The sequence below is a fragment of the Cherax quadricarinatus genome, chromosome 30 (genome assembly GCF_038502225.1).
Source record: "Cherax quadricarinatus isolate ZL_2023a chromosome 30, ASM3850222v1, whole genome shotgun sequence".
Taxonomy (NCBI): domain Eukaryota; kingdom Metazoa; phylum Arthropoda; class Malacostraca; order Decapoda; family Parastacidae; genus Cherax; species Cherax quadricarinatus.
This window is the reverse complement of record NC_091321.1, coordinates 31,992,515-32,010,711: the sequence shown is the minus strand read 5'-3', so window position 1 is coordinate 32,010,711 and position 18,197 is coordinate 31,992,515. Positions and strand designations below refer to the sequence as shown.

The 18,197-nt window shown below is 41.2% G+C and overlaps 1 protein-coding gene across 1 annotated transcript in view; it reads left to right on the top strand.

Moving 5' to 3' along the window:
- Positions 1–18,197, top strand: part of bt (projectin protein bent) — a 237,117-nt gene that overhangs the window by 146,848 nt on the left and 72,072 nt on the right. Inside the window, exons 71-83 of the mRNA XM_070090071.1 lie at positions 13–594; positions 762–1,067; positions 2,333–2,468; positions 6,004–6,170; positions 8,323–9,789; positions 10,001–10,303; positions 10,408–10,792; positions 11,504–11,709; positions 11,938–12,240; positions 15,349–15,506; positions 16,229–16,345; positions 16,628–16,834; positions 17,661–17,915. Coding sequence (XP_069946172.1) covers positions 13–594; positions 762–1,067; positions 2,333–2,468; positions 6,004–6,170; positions 8,323–9,789; positions 10,001–10,303; positions 10,408–10,792; positions 11,504–11,709; positions 11,938–12,240; positions 15,349–15,506; positions 16,229–16,345; positions 16,628–16,834; positions 17,661–17,915 — 4,592 coding nt within the window. The remainder of the gene's footprint in view (positions 1–12; positions 595–761; positions 1,068–2,332; positions 2,469–6,003; positions 6,171–8,322; positions 9,790–10,000; positions 10,304–10,407; positions 10,793–11,503; positions 11,710–11,937; positions 12,241–15,348; positions 15,507–16,228; positions 16,346–16,627; positions 16,835–17,660; positions 17,916–18,197) is intronic.

Here is an 18,197-nt window from a genome sequence, read left to right as displayed (position 1 = left end):
CTTTAAATACAGAGGAACCAGGCAAGCCCGAAAATTTGCAGGTGGCTGATTACGACCAAAATAAAGTGGACCTTAAATGGGAGCCGCCTAAGAGCGACGGTGGCGCCCCCATCCAGAAGTACATCGTGGAGAAGAAAGACAAGTACGGCGGGTGGGATAAGGCATGTGAGGTGCCGGCTAATAAGACAAGCTGCTCTGTGCCTGATCTGATTGAGGGTGAAACATACGAGTTCCGAGTCCGAGCCGTCAACCCTGCTGGTCCTGGTCTCCCATCTGATGCCACTCATCCTGTCACTGTCAAGCCAAAGAACATGCCTCCTAAAATTGACCGCACAAACCTGGTTCCCGTCAGAATCAAGGCTGGCCAGAGTTTCGTTTTCGATGTCAACGTGTCTGGCGAGCCTGTGCCGGAAAAGAAGTGGCTCCTGAAAAAGAAGGATATCAAACCCAGCTCCGTAACCAACATCAGGTACAACGACTACAACACCAAGCTGCGAGTGACTGGAGCAACCAGAGAGGAAAGCGGCACTTACACCATTACGGCAGAGAACGCCAATGGCAAAGACTCGGCAGATGTGGAGGTCATTGTACTTGGTAAGTTGAACTTGATGCATATGCTGTTAATTATGTAATTGATTATACTGCAACATGTATCCTAATAGCTAAGACCTTCAAGCTTCTAATAATTCCACCTGTGATACAAACGAACCAGAAATTATTCCACGAAGATCTGGCTCTTCATAATGCACTTCATTCCACAGATAAACCTGGAACGCCGGTGGGTCCACTTAAGGTCTCTGAAGTGTACGCAGAGGGCTGCAAGTTGGACTGGAAACCACCTGCTGACGACGGTGGCTGTCCCATAGATCATTACGTCGTGGAGCAGCTGGATGAAGCCACCGGCCGCTGGGTTCCTGCAGGCGAGACGGCTGGCAAAGAAACAACCTTTAACGTAGAGGGACTCACACCTGGACACAAATACAAGTTCCGCGTTAAGGCTGTCAATCGCCTGGGCACATCCGATCCTCTGGTCACTCAGCAGGCAATCGAAGCCAAGAATCCATTCGGTAAGTTTTGAAGTCTATCAGCACAACTTTTTCGCTTCATCAGCATGATAGTAACTTTAATTTCATATCCTGAAACACTGTGGTGTGGTGATAATATTTGTATCTAATTTCATCATACACAGCTCATATATCAATTTATTAATCCTACTTTAAATTTCATACATACACACACACACACACACACACACACACACACACACACACACACACACACACACACACACACACACACACGCACGCCCGCGCGCGCGCGCCTTTTCCTTCTAGCACCTCGCTGTGGTAATCCAAATAAGGAATGCCTTCGGCATCTTGGCATTTTACCCAACTCGAGGTGCTGCAACTTAATCTAAATCTAAGATTTTTTTTATTTTTTCAATTCTGCATGCATGTAAATTCTTAAATTACTGTACTTATTAATTTGTAGCCATTTATTCCACTGTATCATTTAAAGTTTAAAAAAAAACCTGTACCAATGTATGTATGTATATATACTATATATTCTGCTTGTGGAAACTAGTACATAAACGAGGAGTAAAATGATAATAGCTCTGAGGCACCAACACCATCGTATGTTCTCGGATCACGGTACAACACCTAGCTCTGCTGGGTGCGTGATTCTTGTAAGATTGTATGGTCCAGTGGGTTAGGGCGTCGTGAATTTTCGCTTACCATGAGGAGGGTTAAAACAACACTGGTTCGATCCCCCCGTTAGTCGCAATGTTGTTATTGATTAAATACCACTTGTTCGTGCTTACAATATATATATATATATATATATATATATATATATATATATATATATATATATATATATATAGATATATATATATATATATATATATATATATAATAAGATCACAGTAAACAGGTGATATCAGAATATACAAAACAACCACTGTGAAAGGATAGTGAAATTCCAAGCGCTTTCGTGATTTCTCACATTATCAAGGAACTATAGTTCCTTGATAATGTGAGAAGTCACGAAATCGCTTGGAATTTCACTATCTTTTCACACACACACACACACACACATATATATATACATGCACGTGTAGGGGTGCAAAGTTAACATTATTTCATATTTATTGGAAGTGCTCAACTCGTCCAGGGTAATATATGCAAAATGTGTGCTAGGAGAAATGATATATTGAATTATCTAATGTAACAAATCTAACGCAACATATTTAATGTAACACAGCTCCGATTATATAAATTTTGATGCAGACAGCCTTTTAATCATGTTTCTTGATCTCCCTCTTCGGCAGATCCTCCAAGTTCGCCGAAGGACGTCGACATCGCTGATTTCGACACTGACTTCGTGGACCTTGAATGGAAGAAGCCAGAAACTGACGGCGGAGCACCCATCACTGGTTACATCATAGAGAAACGAGACCGCTACAAGTAGGTATTGTTTGTCGACACGTGGGTGAAAAAGTGGAGTGTAAGTGAATGTAGATTCTCGAAATATAGATTAAGAGGTGAGATAAAAACGGGTTTAGATAGTCAACACGTAGAAATATCAGAAGTGGTTATATATTGTTTGAAAAACGGTTGAGATGAGTGCTGACTAGTGGCAGATGGACGGTGACGTGAGTGACGACGGTGACGTGAGTGACGACGGTGACGTGAGTGACAACGGTGAGACAGAAACCACGATAATCAAACACTGTAAAATATTACATCAGCAGGTGATCGAGAATAAAATACTCAGACATCATAAAATTAACAACTGGTAATTGTAAAATCTCGTTTTGATTCATTAGTTTATTTTGTCAGTTTAGCGGCCTGGTCATGGACCGGGGCCGCGGGGGCGTTGACCCCCGGAATGCCCTCCAGGTAGCTGTGCTCGCCGGAGTTCTTAAGATACATTAGCTTGTTTATTTACTGACTGTTTTGGTAAGGGAGAATTTTTTTGAAGCACAAGTACCAAAAATCTTTAAGATGGGACTCATAGTGCTTCATGAAGCCCATATTTTTTTCTGAATACGTACATTTAACAAGGAAACATTAAAAAGAAGGGTTTTAAATTTTAGTGAGTTATGTGGAAAATTGCATTTATCCGAATGTATCATTATGTACATAACAGTAAATGAATAAAGATGATTATTATTTATCAGTTATACAAGTAGGAATTTGGGACACCTAGGTCGCAAAAAATGTCCCCCTTCGATACCTACCACTGTCATATCCACAAGTTGCTCTGGACCTATTAAATAAATGAAATATACATCACCAGGAATGCTGGTAAATATATAAATTTGTGGACTGTATATTAAAATTAAAAAAGGATTATATATATATATATATATATATATATATATATATATATATATATATATATATATATATATATATATATATATATATACATACATATAACAGAAGGAGAATATCTTAATCATAACACTCACCAACTTGACTGGAGATTAATGTGTCATGTACAGGACCCTCCCTTTTGCCTACATTTATGAAAAATTTACTGGCCAGAATTTAAACATAAATTAGACAGCTTATCTGAGGTTCCTGGAGTTGTCCTGTCCTGTCGCCTGATATCTCAAGTTATGCAGGAATGCACACCCAACAATTTCGCCTCCTATTTGAGAGGTGTCAACCCAATTTTAACCTCTAGAGCACGAAAATTCTTCCCATTATTAACAAACGTCTGTTATTCTAATTCAAGCAAAAATGGCGACTGTCCTTCTGTGCAGGCGCAGGCTCAGTTTCCCATTTTCTATGACATAAATATTATTAAATACAGTATGGTCATCTATTTACATATAACTACTGTATTTCTGGAAAATATATACAGTATGTTCCACAAGTTATTTCCTGTCTTAAGGTATCATAGTTTCCAGTGTGGGATAAATTAGGATCAATTAGGAATTAGTAAATTTATATTAGAAGCAGTAAAAGAAATACTTGTAAAATTAAGAATTAACCAATAATAAATTAGTTCTGAGGACAACAAAAGACATAAATATTGACCTCTGATGACCACATTTCTGACTCCTGATTTTCTTATGCATTTCCAGATACGATATTTTTTTAAAACTCGACATTGAAGGGAGGAGGTAAAACAAACCTACGAGTATATATGTGGTTGCCAGTAGTTACATATTAATTTGCTTGAAATGTTCACATTGCGTTCATACATTATGTGACTCGTTCACATAATTTAATCGCGTTCACACATCCCGTTGCCGCATTTGCATATCCTGTTGTCGAGTTCACACATAATTTGGCTGCGTTCACAAAACCTGTGGCAACGTAACAGATCTTGTGGCCTCTTATATTCATCCTGTGGCTGCGTTCAAACATCCTGTGGCTGCGTTCAAACATCCTGTGGCTGCGTTCAAACATCCTGTGGCTGCGTTCACACGTCCTGTGGCTGCGTTCACACGTCCTGTGGCTGCGTTCACACGTCCTGTGGCTGCGTTCACACGTCCTGTGGCTGCGTTCACACGTCCTGTGGCTGCGTTCACTTGCAGATTCTAGACGAGTTTATATCTAGGAAAACGAAATTCAATATGGACTAAATTCATTATGGTTACTTCACAGTTGTGTAATTTTGTAGCATTATTAAAAAGCTAGTATTAAGTCACAAATATTACCATTGTAACAACAGATATTATGTTACATTATTCATTAAAAAAACACCTTAGTTCTTAACAAATCTTATTTAGACTTAAGACAACTACTAAAGAAAAGATTTATCATCAAAATATATTCTCTATCCTATACAAGTTTCACTTGTCTTTAAACAAGGAATTTAATCTCAAGCTGAGAATTTTATATTAAATTGATGCTGGTGAAGTGTTCCATGGACGCCTTGTGGCCGGTCTCTTACCAGTCTTTAAGAACAAGAAGGATACTCGTAAAGTATTTAAGTGTCTTGTGTATCTTTACTTACGCTTTGGGAGAGATTTCTAAAGATAATTAATCGCATAATTACCTTTTCCCGAAGAAGTTCAGAAATATTCAAAGAACAATGACATTATTGTATATAGAAAGACAAATGAATATACCGCCACAATATTTATAATGATTATTTTTCCAAAAAATTGAATTAAAATACGCGTTTAGTTTTAAATGTAATTTTTTGTCGTCTGCAGTCACGAGACTGGTACAACTCACTACATACTGTGCATGTTGCAAGGCAATACGGACGCGCTCCAATGGAATCCTGACAGCATGAGTCTTTCAGTAAAATCATACTATCACCTTGATGTTATCTGTCTTGGCTGTCACACTGTACAACACCGCGTTGTAAACTTGAGCATGAGACAACTACCCTTCTTATATATATATATATATATATATATATATATATATATATATATATATATATATATATATATATATATATACATATATATATATATTTATATATAAGCATCTAACATCCCATCATCCATCTTTGTTAAATATGAATTTCACCCATATTTATCTCATTTAGGGATGTCAGTGTTATATTCTTTACAATAAATTTTTATTAAAAACAACGCAGTGAATATGCAGATTTTTTCTGGGAATATTTGCAGGAACATCGCACTTTTTGTCTGTATCTCTGCTATAGAAACAATGCACGGATGGAATTAATGATGTAATCTGAATGTTGATGTGCTTCCTGCGGAGACTTTTCATTATGTTAGAGTTATTTGTTTAGAATTTCCTGTTAAGCTGGTGTCATGTATGTGTGCATGATGCATTTCCATGTATAGGAACTGCGTTTCAAAAAATTGTCCTATTTAAAAAAATTTAAAACATCTATTGCTGTATAAACTGCGTCTATCTCTGTAGCAGTTTTAGTTAAATTATTTACTAATTTTGCTAAAAATATTTTAAATCATCTGTATACTACAAACTTGAAATGTGTTATTGAAATATTGTTCAGTGTACTGTATGTTATGTGTTAATTCTGTGGTGTATACAATAGCCCACTGTGGGACAAGTGCGCCACTGTGGAGGGTGACCAGTGCAAGGCTCACATCCCTGACCTTCTCGAGGGTAATGTGTATGAGTTCCGCGTCGTGGCTGTCAACAAGGCTGGTCCGGGTGAGCCGTCTGAACCTACCAAGCCGCACGTCGCCAGACCCAAGAATCGTAAGTGCACGCTTCTCTCTTCCTCTCTCTCTCTCTTGTTTCTCAACTAAATCCTTGCTGCCACTTGCAGGGTGACCCGAAAAAGAAGAAACACTTTCATCATCACTCCGTCACTGTCTTGCCACAGGCATGTCAATACTACAGTTCAAAAACAGCAACGTATCTCTACCTCTCCTTCAGAGTGCAGACACTGTACTTCCCACCTCCACGACTCAAGTCTGGCTAACCGGTTTCCCTGAATCCCTTCATAAATGTTACCTTGCTCACACTCCAACAGCACGTCAAGTCATAAAAACCACTTGTCTTTACTCACTCCTATCTAACATACTTCCTGGATGTCTAAGCCTCGTGCACACACATAACCTAATTTACCCCATCCCTCCTACCTTTCCTAGAACCACCTCTAACCCGTTTCCTTCCACTACAGATTTATACGCACTCCAGGTCATCCTGTTTTGTTCCAGCCTTTCTAAATGTCCAAACCACTTCTAAAACCGCTCTTTAGCCCTCTGAATAGTAGTTTTAGTAACTCTGAACCTCCTGATCTCTAAGCTACGGATTCTCTGCATAACAGTCACACCACACATTGCCCTCAGACACGACATTTCCACTGCCTCCAGCCTTCTCCTCGCTGCAACATTCTCAGCCCATGCTTCACACCCATATAAGAGTTTTGGTATCACTATACTCTCACACACTCCACTTTTTGCCTTCATGGATAAGGAACGTTCTATGTCTCCACAGACTCCCCAGTGCACCACTCACCTTTTTCCCTTTATCAATTCTATGGTTCACTTCGTCTTTCATAGACCCATCTGCTGACACGTCCACTCCCATATATTGTAGTTGCTAGTTGTTAAATGCATTTGTCGGTAGACACTTTGCTTGGTGAGATACTATTTTGTGTGTGTAGAAGTAGGTGTGTGTGTGTGTGTGTGTGTTTTAGACACACACACACACACACACACACACACACACACACACACACCTCAGCCCTAACTTCTAGCATTCATTTTCCAATTTTCTTACTCATTTTTATTTCTTAATTTTGCATTCATGAGATTGTCTTACTGTACTCGTAGATTTATCCTGGATGGTTTATTGTTGCAGGGGTCGAGCCTCGGTTCTTCACCTGAACTTTTAAGTTTCGTCTATCGGCGTTAATGCTTTTTCGTTTCTAAAGCCATATTATGTATATTTATGAGAGTTTATATGCTGAACGGTCTATATATCTCTTAGTGTATATACAGTGGAGCCCCGCATAACGATTACCTCCGAATGCGACCAATTATGTAAGTGTATTTATGGAAGTGCGTTTGTACGTGTATGTTTGGGGGTCTGAAATGGACTAATCTACTTCACAATATTCCTTATGGGAACAAATTCGGTCAGTACTGGCACCTGAACATACTTCCGGAGTGAAAAAATATCGTTAACCGGGGGTCCACTGTATTAGGAATCTACTTTAACTCATATTTACGAGAATCTGTTATACGTTATTCTGATGAAAGTACTCAAGTATATAGAAGAACATTTGTTCTTAGAGTGAATTACTGTATTCATAAGTTTGCAACTAGATACTTCTCACAAACTTCAGTTTGTAATTAAGGGGATTTGTTTAATTTAAAAAATGTTCTCCTCAATATTTCTTTTGTAGTCAAATTTGTAACTAGTCTTACCAGTTTCATTTTTCACTTATCTATAATTTGCTTCTATAATCTTATCTATAATCTATAATCTATATATCTATAATATATATATATCTATATCTATATATCTATATTATCTATATATCTATAATCTATAATTGGCGAATGTGATATTTTGGGTCGTGGACGAAAACTGTTTAGGAATCAGGTGTCTTTAGACAACAAAGTTTGTCTTTACTATTTCATATTCCAGTAAATTCCATTTTCCTGCTTTCAGGAAACTGACGAACTAGTACCTAACGCCCCTATGATTAATGTCTATTAGCGATTTCTTGAAGTCTATTCCTTTTCTGTTCTCACCTACTCCATAATACATGGCAAAGACACTGTATCGCTTTATTTACATAGGCATTGTCAAATTTGTTTGAAATATACGCCAATGAAATTCTGCATTTTTAGCTCCTTTTCGAATATACTTTATGTATGATATGTTCAATTTTCAGTTCCTCCTCGCATTGACCGCAATGCCATGATGGATGTGAAGGTCAAGGCCGGAGATAACTTGAACTTGCCAGTGCCGGTGGTAGGCGAACCTCCCGCCACCAAACAATGGAGAGTCAGGGACAACGACCTCTACCCCAGTGATCGTCTTTCCATCATCAACGAGGATTACATGACAACAATCAAGATCACTGATTGCAGGCGTTCAGACAGTGGAGCATTCACACTGAACGCTCGTAACAAGAATGGTGAGGACACCTGTACCGTCAACATCACTGTGCTTGACGTGCCTGGCGCCCCTGAAGGACCGATTAAGTACTCAAACGTCAACCGCAGTGGTTGCTCTATCGCTTGGAAGCCACCCAAGGATGACGGAGGCTCCGATATCACTAGCTACGTTGTCGAGAAGATGGATATGGAAACTTATCGCTGGGTACCGTGTGGAGAAGTCAAGGGTACAAGCTTCGACGTTGACAACCTTATTGAAGATCACGACTATAAGTTCCGTGTGTCGGCTGTTAATCGCCAAGGTCAGGGTCCACCATGCACTGGCGTAGACACTATCACCGCAAAGGATCCTTACAGCAAACCTACCAAACCTGGCACACCAGAGGTTATGGACTGGGACAAGGATCGTGTCGATCTCCAATGGACGGAACCTCGTTCTGACGGTGGTGCCCCCATTACAGGATGGATAGTCGAGAAGAAGAAGAGGTTTGGACCCTGGGAGAAGGCTCTTGAGTTACCAGCAAAACACGGGCCCAAGGCCTCTGTACCTGATCTTACTGAAGGTGAGGAGTATCAGTTCCGTGTGATTGCAGTTAATAAGGCAGGAAACTCTGATCCTTCAGATTCCTCACAGCCAGTTGTCTGCAAGGCTCGATTTGAGAAGCCCGGTATAGACACAAAAGACCTTGGGGATCTTATCATCAAGGTTAACACGCGCCTTAACTACACAATACCAATCCGCGGAGCCCCAAGACCCAAGGTATCATGGACCGTCAATGGTTCACCTGTTGTGGAGTCAGAACGAGTGGACCTGCAGACCTACGGTAAGCAGACAATCCTGGACATTCCCTTCGCCCAGCGCACTGACAGTGGCCGCTACACTTTGACGCTGGAAAATGACCTTGGCAAAGTGTCTGCTTCAGGTACCGTGATCGTTCTTGACCGACCTTCTCCTCCTGAGGGCCCACTGAACGTGTATGACGTCACCCGAGAGAGCTGCAAAGTCTCCTTCAAAACTCCCAGTGATGACGGCGGCTCTCCCATCCTGCACTACCTGGTGGAGAAGATGGATGTGTCTCGTGGTACATGGACCGAGGCAGCTGAGGTGGCAGGTCTGATGGCTGACGTTCATGGACTCGTCCACATGAAGGAGTATCACTTCCGTGTCAAGGCTGTCAACGCTATTGGCGAGTCTGAACCTTTGTGTACTCCTAAGAGTATCATTGCCAAGAATGCCCAGGGTGAGTATTTTAGTATATATGAGTTCTTAGACGATCACGATCAAAAAATATCTGATAACTACACCACAGTTTCCATCTCTTGCACTTCCTGATGCATGACCCATACAGATTTAGTGATTTCCAAGTATTGATAATAATAATAATAATAATAATAATTAATAATAATAAAATAAATAAATGTTGCATTTCCTGACGCTTATTTTGTTGGCAGACGAGCCAAGTCCGCCCGGTCGCCCCAACGTGGTGGACTGGGACAGTGATCATGTGGACTTGGAATGGACGCCCCCGACTAACGATGGTGGTGCACCCATCACTGGATATCTTATTCAGAAGAAAGAACGTGGCTCACCATACTGGCAGACAGCAGCACGTGTCACTGGCCCTGAGACCAAGGGCACAGTGCCTAATCTTACAGAGGGGCAGGAATATGAATTTAGGGTTGTTGCCGTCAACAAAGTCGGAAACTCTGAACCATCTGAACCCTCAGACGCTGTCATTTGCAGGCCAAGGCACCGTGAGTATTATTATTTTTTCCTTTTAAATAATTCATATCTGAATATTCATGACGGCAACTTACTATATATCCATATAATTTGATTCAAAATAATATCCCTACAGTTGCACCCAAGATTCTTGGTCCCCTGTATGACGTGCGCATCAAGGCTGGCCAGGTCCTTCACGTTGACGTGGATTACATCGGTGAACCACAGCCTGACGTATTTTGGTTCAGTGATGATAAGGAGCTACAGATTGATGTGCGAACCACCATCACTGCCATCAATAACCACAGCGTCTTGCACACAGTCAACACTATGCGCAATGACTCTGGCGAGTACCGCATTCGGGTGAAGAACGAGAGTGGTCAGGATGAAGGCACCTTCCAGGTAGTTGTGTTGGACACACCTGGAAAACCCGAGGGTCCTCTGGTGTACGAGGAGGTGCAGGCTAATAGCGTAGTCATGTCCTGGAAACCGCCGGTTGACGATGGTGGCAGCCCCATCACGTGAGTCACTCATTCATTATATACTTTGTATTATTATTATTAGTAGTAGTAGTAGTGTTATTATTATTATGGGAAGAGCTAAACCCGTAGGGGTCAATAGAGCGGCTGTATCATATTCTACTTGTGCTCTTATATTAAAGTTGTAAGTCTGCTTGCCATCATCTGAGTAGATATAAAATTTGACATCTTCATGGCGCTTCCTTAAAGGGAACTGACCTGATCCTGGCCAAGGATTCTTGCTTCCCACTCTCTAAGAGTTGTATTACCTTGCTGGATTTAGCCCTGCACCCCCATCATCACGTCGATATTACATACCTTACGGTAATATGATGCCACCGATTATAGTAATCCTCCAGCGCACTGATGCTCTCATTACAGCTGCCCACCTACCCGACAATCTTTTATGCAGACTCCGTCACTTCTTGACGGAAACTATGGTTACCTCCTTTGGCCTTGTACGCTTCTGCCCTTGACGGTGACACCCACTCGGGTTTATCACATTTTGTGACTATTATAATATATCTGTTCTTTCCTCACCAAAGTTTCTCCGTTTCCTGTTAAATGACAAAGAAAAACAAAACACATCAAATTAAATAACCAATAATTGGTCCAGATCAGAGATGAACGGTAATAAATTAAATATTTGAATCCAAGAAATGCTGCATCGGCACCAGATGCCCTAAAATATTCATTCCGTTTCTTTTTCACCAGCGGCTATGTCATTGAGAAGCGGGACATCTCGCATGGCGGAGGCTGGGTGCCAGCAGTCAACTGGGTGGATCCCAAGCAGAACCACGCAACAGTACCGCGCTTGCTAGAGGGAACCCAGTATGAGTTCCGTGTGAGGGCAGAAAACATGCAGGGTCGTGGTGAACCTCTCGAGTCGGACAAACCTGTTACTGCCAAGTCTTCAGCAGGTTAGTCTTTGCCTAATTTGTAGTTTAATCGCCTCTTCTTGCTGACCTACTGTTTCTTCTGGTCAGAATCGCGTAGCGGTATTTTGTGTCGGGTGATGATGACAGTACATTTTCTTTATTGAGATGAATGATTGCTTTACTTTGGATCAACCAGCTGAATTGACTTTTAATAGCCTGGAGGAACTCTCATCTTCAAGATGGTTGATCAATGGTCTCTGGTTCTCACAGATGTGCCTGGGGCTCCTGGCCGTCCAACCTGCACAGACTCTGATAAGGACTTCATCAAGATCTCGTGGGCTCCTCCCCGCTCCACTGGAGGTTCTCCAATCACAGGCTACGATGTTGAGCGCTGCGGCATCCACTCTGGCCGCTGGAAGAAGGTCAACCGTGACCCCGTGCGCACCCCAGAGTTCGTGGACGACACCGTCAACGAGGGCGAGCAGTACCAATACCGAGTTATTGCCAACAACAAGATGGGCCCATCTAACCCCTCAGAACCTTCACAGGCTATCACTGCCAAGCCAATGCGCGGTGAGTAAATCACCCTTGATTCCCTCAACCAACAAGTTTATTGAACAAGAAAAACTCACTTTTAAATATAAATCACATCTATTCTGATTAATTAGACACTTGTGCAACATCTAGTTATCTTTACTTTTTGTAGGTATTGTATACCATTGATATGAAACATGTCTGCTCTCATTTATAAATCCAAAATTAAAAAAATCTATTTTTATCTACAAATTAGCCGAAAACCCATTGTCATTATTCTTCATCCATAAATCAGCAAAACATGATAATTGTCAACAAACCCCAGATAATTTGTTGAATTCTGCATCTGCAATATGCTTCACAACAAATATCATGACATCTGTGGTACGCTGCATAATCAGTAATTTGACATTGATTATGCTTTAATATCCATACCAAAACATCTGTAGTATGCTACAACATCCATATCATAACGTGTGTAAGATGCTTTATTACCCACATCATATACGTCATGTTAGTGAGTTGGATTTGAGAAGGACCTGCCTAGTATGGGCCAACAAGCCTATTGCAGTGTTCCTCATTTCTTATGTTCTTATGTATGCTTCATAATCTGTCATGACATATATCGCATGGCTAATAACTCGTAGCATGACATCTGTCATATGACACGCATCCCTTACCACGTAAGTCATGAGCTCTGACGTTTGCTTCACAACTCACACCAACACACTGTAGTATTCTTCAGCAAACATACTATAACATCTGTAGCATGCTACATAATCAGTGCATCTGAAACAGTTCCACGACCTACACCACTTCCATACATCAGCAACACAACCCACACTTCATACACCAGCAACACAACCCACACTACATCCATACACCAGCAACACAACCCACACTACATCTATACACCAGCAACACAACCCACACTACATCCATACACCAGCAACACAACCCACACTACATCCATACACCAGCAACACAACCCACACTACATCCATACACCAGCAACACAACCCACACTACATCCATACACCAGCAACACAACCCACACTACATCCATACACCAGCAACACAACCCACACTACATCCATACACCAGCAACACAACCCACACTTCATACACCAGCAACACAACCCACACTACATCCATACACCAGCAACACAACCCACACTTCATACACCAGCAACACAACCCACACTTCATACACCAGCAACACAACCCACACTTCATACACCAGCAACACAACCATACATCAGCAACACAACCCACACATCATCCATACACGAGCAACACAACTCACACTTCATACACCAGCAACACAACCCACACTACATCCATACACCAGCAACACAACCCACACTTCATCCATACACCAGCTACACAACCTACACATCATCCATACACCAGCAACACAACTCGCACATCATCCATACACCAGCAATACAACCCAAATTACATCCATACACCAGCAACACATCTCATACATCATCCATACACCAGCAACACAACCCACACTACATCCATACACCAGCAACACAACCCACAGTACATCCATACACCAGCAACACAACCCACACTACATCCATACACCAGCAACACAACCCACAGTACATCCATGCACCAGCTACACAACCCACACTTCATCTATATACCAGCAACACAGTCCACACTTCATCCATACACCAGCAACACAACCCACACTTCATCCATACACCAGCAACACAACCCACACATCATGCACCAGCAACATAACCCACACTACATCCATACACCAGCAACACAACCCAAACTACTTACATACACCAGCAACACAACCCAAACTACATCCATACACTAGTAACACAACCCAAACTACTTCTAAACACCAGCAACACAATTCTCACTACATCCATACACCAGCAATACAACCCAAACTACTTCTAAACACCAGCAACACAACCCAAACTTCTTGCATACACCAGCAACACAACCCACACTACATCCATACACCAGCAACACAACCCACACTACATCTTTACACCAGCAACACAACCCACACTACATCCATACACCAGCAACACAACCCACACTACATCTTTACACCAGCAACACAACCCACACTACATCCATACACCAGCTACACAACCCACACTACATCCACACACCTGCAACACAACCCACACTACATCCACACACCTGCAACACAACCCACACTACATCCATACACCACAACAGAACCCACTACATCCATACACCAGCAACACAACCCACACTACATCCACACACCAGCAACACAACCCACACTACATCCATACACCACAACAGAACCCACTACATCCATACACCAGCAACACAACCCACTACATCCATACACCAGCAACACAACCCACAATACATCCATACACCAGCAACACAACCTACACCACTGCCATACATCAGCAACACAACCCACACTACGTCCATATACAAGCAACACATTCTACACTGCATTCATTCACCAGCAAGACATTCTACACTGCATTCATACACCAGCAACACATTCTACAATGTATTCATTCACCAGTGACACATTCTGTATCACTTCCGTATACCAGCACCACACCCATACACCATACATTCTACATCACATACATACTACATCACATTAACACACCAGCAAAACAGCCTACATTACTTAACACACCTGTAAGATAGCACAAGGTACTCTCACACACCGATAACCCAGCCTACCTTTCTTGCACCGTACCTTCAAAATAATGGAAGTCGCTTCCATACTCCAGCAAGTCACTCCCACAAAATTACACAAACCATTTCCTCACCCCCATACCCACAATGTAGCGGAAACCAGTCCCTAAGATGTGAATTGTAGTATATATCATGGTCACACACCCGCAAAGTATCGCAAGCCACACTCTCACACCTGCCATGTAGCATAAACCATACCCACACACTCGGAATGTACTACAGATCATGCCCACACTTGCAGTGTAACACAAATCATACCCATACACCGGCAAATTAGCAAAGGCTGACCCCACACATATCCTCTTAGAGCAAATGAAGCCCTCACACCAACAAGCTACACAAATAATTATCTTAATCAGTTCCACTAACTCATACTAGCCTATTGTGGTACTGACCAATGCAATATTACCATGACAGAGGCTCCCAAGTTGTATCTGGACGGTCTCCTGGGCAAGAAGTTGAAGGTGCGTGCTGGCGAGCCCATCGATATCAAGATCCCGCTCTCTGGTGCTCCACAACCAGCCTGCGAGTGGTCCAAGCAGAACAAGAAGATAGAGCCCAGCAAGAGGACCTCGGTTAGTGTTTGGTTCACTGTGGGGCAGAGAGGTTTTCTAGCTAAATAAGGATAGGAGTGCCGGTTTTGACTCAGGATGAAGAAGCATCTCTTCGTAGAGTGCAAGATGCAAATACTGTTTTTTTTTTTTTAATGGAGGGTGGATATGGTTTCTGCTGGGAAATAACGAATGTCAAAAATGATCCATCTGTTCACGATGCTATACTCAATGTGAATCTTTTCTTATGACTTATTCTCTTTCTGTATTTTTCATCTTTTTGGCAAAACTGATCAAATGTTGCCAATTTGAAGCCTCGGGTCATTCACATCTTGATGGAGCTTAATCATTCTTCTTTTAATAGCGATGCAGACTCGCTGACTACTCACCTAGAATAATATGCATTTTTATGGGCCAGGGTAAGGCCTCTGTTGAACTGCATTATGTTTTCACAAATGAAAGCACACTGCATTTCTATTTACATTCATTTTCAAAACAGATATGGCGAAACACTAACTATTTTCAGTTTGTTGGCACACATATCAATTATATATAGTTCTCTTTATAGGATTTTTATGAGAAGCTTTCAGGTTTGATAAATTTATATACTAAATAGAATGTACACTATAAAACAGGTAAGCCTTCAGAATCTTTACTCGCTTTTAAAATCATTATTAGCAACTTAAAATGTCAAAGAAAATTCTCAAAAGCACCTAAATAATGAAACCATTTTGTGTGTTTGTCAGATGGAGACTACCCCCGACCATTGTCGTCTCTTCGTGGACAAGTCTCGCAGGGAAGACTCCGGTACTTATACCATTGCTGCCGAAAACCCTTACGGCAAGGACTCCGCCAACATCGAGGTTAGTGTTACCCCAACGTTTTACACCGCATACACTTGCCGACACCAAGAGTGCAGCATCAACATACCACATATCAACATATCACTTCATTCATGATATCAATTTCTGTCTCTTTCTATCATACAGTATGTTGAGCTTCGTTGCAAAAATAATTGTATCGGCATTTTTGTAAGTAAATATTTACTGATTATATTGTTATTAAGTCACTTTTAAAGCACTTAGTCTATATATCTTTAAAATGGCATCTTTTTATCACGGTAATATGTTTCCTGTCATATACAGGTCATCGTAGTGGACAAGCCAGGTCCTCCTCTCGGCCCGCTGACGCCGACGGATGTGACAGCCCACACTATCTCGCTCTCCTGGAAGCCACCCCAGGATAATGGAGGTGCCGAGGTTACCGGCTACGTGGTTGAAAAAGCAGAGGGTAACTACGACATCTGGAAGGTGGTGCCTGGCTACTGCCCCAAGTGCAACTTCACCGTCAAGGTAAATATCAATTCAACTACGGAAAAACGTGGTTATAAAGCAAACATACTTCGGTTGATCTGGATTCGAACCCAGGAGTCTCGACCATCCATTAGCAATCAAACTGAAACCTGAAGCCTTGTCCGCCACACCACCATGGCACTGGCCAGTGCTTCAGGAGACAATACATTCTTTGCTTCATAATCACCGGCTTCCGTGACTGTGTTGATATCCGTACTGTACAAAACTATGTATATTTATTTTATAAAGGATTCATGATACAGTTAGAGAAATAATAGAAAACGAAATTGTATTTATTTGTATTTCGAGAAAGTTTTAGATAGCGTTCGTCGCAACGATATAATTTGAAAATTATAAATATTTGAAAGAAATGTTTACACTAACACTGATGGAGGCCGATAAAAAAGGAACCTGCATCGGCTCCAGTGATGTTATTAATTATTTTTTAACGGTTAACTGGAAGGAATTTTTGTTTAGTAATGTTAAAAATTAAAATTGCTGTTAATCCAGAAAGACTGAATATACTGAGAAAGTGAAGTGAGAAGTGAATGTTGGATATTTAGTGCCATGTAAGGTATATGTCTAAAATGGCTTAATATAGATTATAGACTGAGAAAACATTAGGAGACAGAGAAAAATTTTGAGGTGATTGTTAAAAATCACTGTCAAGTATATTTTTATTAAATTCCAAAAATATTATTTAAATATATATTAGATATAAGTCAGTATAAAGGCATAAAATAAAATATTTCCTGAGTCTGACCTCATTTTTCTTGCATACATTGTCAGCGCCGCCTCATAATTCCCTTTCCGTGGCCACTAACAGGGTTTGGAGGAGGGTAAGAAGTACCGGTTCCGCGTGCGTGCCGAGAACATGTACGGCGTGTCGGAGCCGCTGGAGGGCAAGCCAGTGGAGGCCAAGAATCCATTTGACCCTCCGGATGCGCCAGAGCGTCCAGACATCACCGGCTACAGCCCGTCCACCTGCTCTCTGGAATGGAAGCCTCCGACCAACACAGGCGGACGACCTATCACAGGCTATATTATCGAGAAGCGTGAGCGTGGCGGTGATTGGATAAGGGTAAGAGGAACTAATTCTTCTTTTACACACACACACACATTATATATATATATATATATATATATATATATATATATATATATATATATATATATATATATATATATATATATATATATATATATATATATATATATTTCTTTTCTCATCCTTATCATTATACTTTTTTTTTGCTTGCTTCCTCCCTTCAGTTCGTTCTTATCCTTCCGTCGACGCCTCTTCCTTTTCCTTCTACCTCTTCCTTCTTCACTCTTCCTCTCGTTTTCACAGTCATCATCTCCT